General features: G+C 75.2%; 1 protein-coding gene across 1 annotated transcript; it reads left to right on the forward strand.

The window, feature by feature from the left end:
* Positions 1-17: 17 nt before the first annotated feature.
* LOC118157961 (GAS2-like protein 1) lies at positions 18-1224 on the forward strand. Its single transcript, XM_035312503.1, is given in 2 exon segments — positions 18-838; positions 840-1224. Coding segments are annotated over 2 exon segments (1194 nt in total). The 3' UTR covers positions 1213-1224.
* Positions 1225-1845: the final 621 nt, after the last annotated feature.

A 1845-nucleotide genomic window follows, 5' to 3' on the forward strand; every position in this document is an offset into this window, starting at 1 on the left:
TGGAAGGGGAGGGTGCGATGGGGGGCTCAGGGGTCGCAACGGGGGGGTGCTGGGGGCTGCAATGGGGGCTGCAGTGGGGGGTCCGCTCCCGTCACCCTCCTCTTCCTCTCTCCCTCCCCAGGCCCCGCGACCCCGCTCCCGCCCGCGCCCGGCGCCTCTCCGGGGACAGCGACTCCTCATCGGTGTCCTCGGTGTCCTCGGCGGGGCCACCGCGCTCCCACCGCCCCGCAGCCCCCGCGGCCCCCTCGCCCCGCCGGCAGCCCCCCGGCCGCAGCCGCTCGGGCGACCGCAGCCCCCTGCCCCCGCGCAAGCCCCCCGCGGGCCTCGGGGACGAGCGGGGCCGCCCGCGTGTCCCCAACGGGCCGGGCACGGGGCCACCGCGTGCCCGCAGCCAAGGCCGCCCCGGCGCCGAGGCCGTGCTGCTGATCCGCCGTGGGCGCGACGGGCAGCACTCGTGGGCACGCACCGACGGCGCCACGCGCACCCCGGCCAGGGTCCCGGCCCCCCGGCGCTCCTCGCTGCCCGGAGGAGCGGGACGGGACCGGGACGGCGACGGGGACGCCTTCCAGGAAGAGCTGGAGGAGCTGGTGAGGAGGCTGCGGGCCCCGCTGCGGTTGGAGCCCGGGCAGGAGCAGCAGCTGCTGGGCAGGCTGGAGGAGGAATTTTTGGCCAACACGCGGCTGATGGAGCTGGAGGACGACGGCGAGCCCTCGCCCCCCGCCGCCCGCCCGACACAGGGGACCCCCGAGCCCGGCGGCGGGGCGGCAGCCGACTCGGCCTACTGCTCCTCCTCGTCCTCCTCGTCCTCCCTCAACGTCTTCAGCAAGCACGGCGGGGCCGGGCCCCCCCCCGGCCGCCCCCCACCCGCAGGAGGGCAGCGGGGGGCACGGGCGCCCGTCCAGCTCCTCGGACGAGAGCAGCTTGGTGCCGGCCTCCGGCGCCGAGTCCGACCCCGAGGAGGAGGAGGAGGACGAGGGGCCGGGGGCCGGGGGGATGCCGGGGGTCCCCTGCCCCGCGCCCCCCGCCCCGCGCCCCCGCGCCAAGCCGCGGCTGGACACGCAGCCCGGCAAGAAGCCCTCCCGCATCCCCACGCCGCGGCCTCCCGGCGGCCCCCAGCCCTGGCGGGCCCTGCAGAGCGTCCTCTCCTCCCTGCTGGAGCCCCCCTGGGCGCCGCGGGAGGCCGAGGGGCTGGAGGAGGACGCCTGGCCCTGAGGATGGGGGGGGGGGGGGGCACGGGGGGGGGCCCCCCCCCCCCCCTCCCGGGGCAGCGATGGTGGCCATGGGGACGGTCCCCGGGGGCAGGTGATGGATGCCGAGTCGGGGTGGCCGCGGGGACGGGGTGGGGGCACCTGGTGGCCCCCGGGGGCTGTCAGAGGGTGGGGGCCCCAGGAGGGCCCCCGTGGGAACAGCCCCGTGCCGGGGGCTGGAGCAGGGGGGGGTGCACCCGGTGCCTCTCATCCTCTTGGCTTCTTGGCCCACCTCTAGTGCCCTTCCCCTTCCCCGTGCCTTTCTTTTCTCCTCCTTTCCTTGCACTTCTTTTTCTTGTCCTCCTCCTCGCCTTTCCCTTCCTCTTCCCCTCCTGCTCCTTTCTTTGCTCTCCTTTCCTTGGCCTTGGCCTTTTCTCCTCCTCCTCCTTCCCTTGCTCTTCTTTTCCTCCTCCTCCCCCTTCCTCTCCTCTTCCTCCTCCTTTGCCCTTTTTCTCCTTCTTTCCCTGCCCTTCCTCTCCTCCTTGCCCTTCCCCTTCTTCCCCTGCCCTTCCTCCCTCCCTCCTCCTCCTCCTCTCCCCACACGGACACCACCGGGGGACCAGCAGCTCACCTTACCCCCCCCGACCCCCCCAATCCA

This window comes from Oxyura jamaicensis (genome assembly GCF_011077185.1).
Source record: "Oxyura jamaicensis isolate SHBP4307 breed ruddy duck chromosome 15 unlocalized genomic scaffold, BPBGC_Ojam_1.0 oxy15_random_OJ71102, whole genome shotgun sequence".
NCBI classification, from domain to species: domain Eukaryota; kingdom Metazoa; phylum Chordata; class Aves; order Anseriformes; family Anatidae; genus Oxyura; species Oxyura jamaicensis.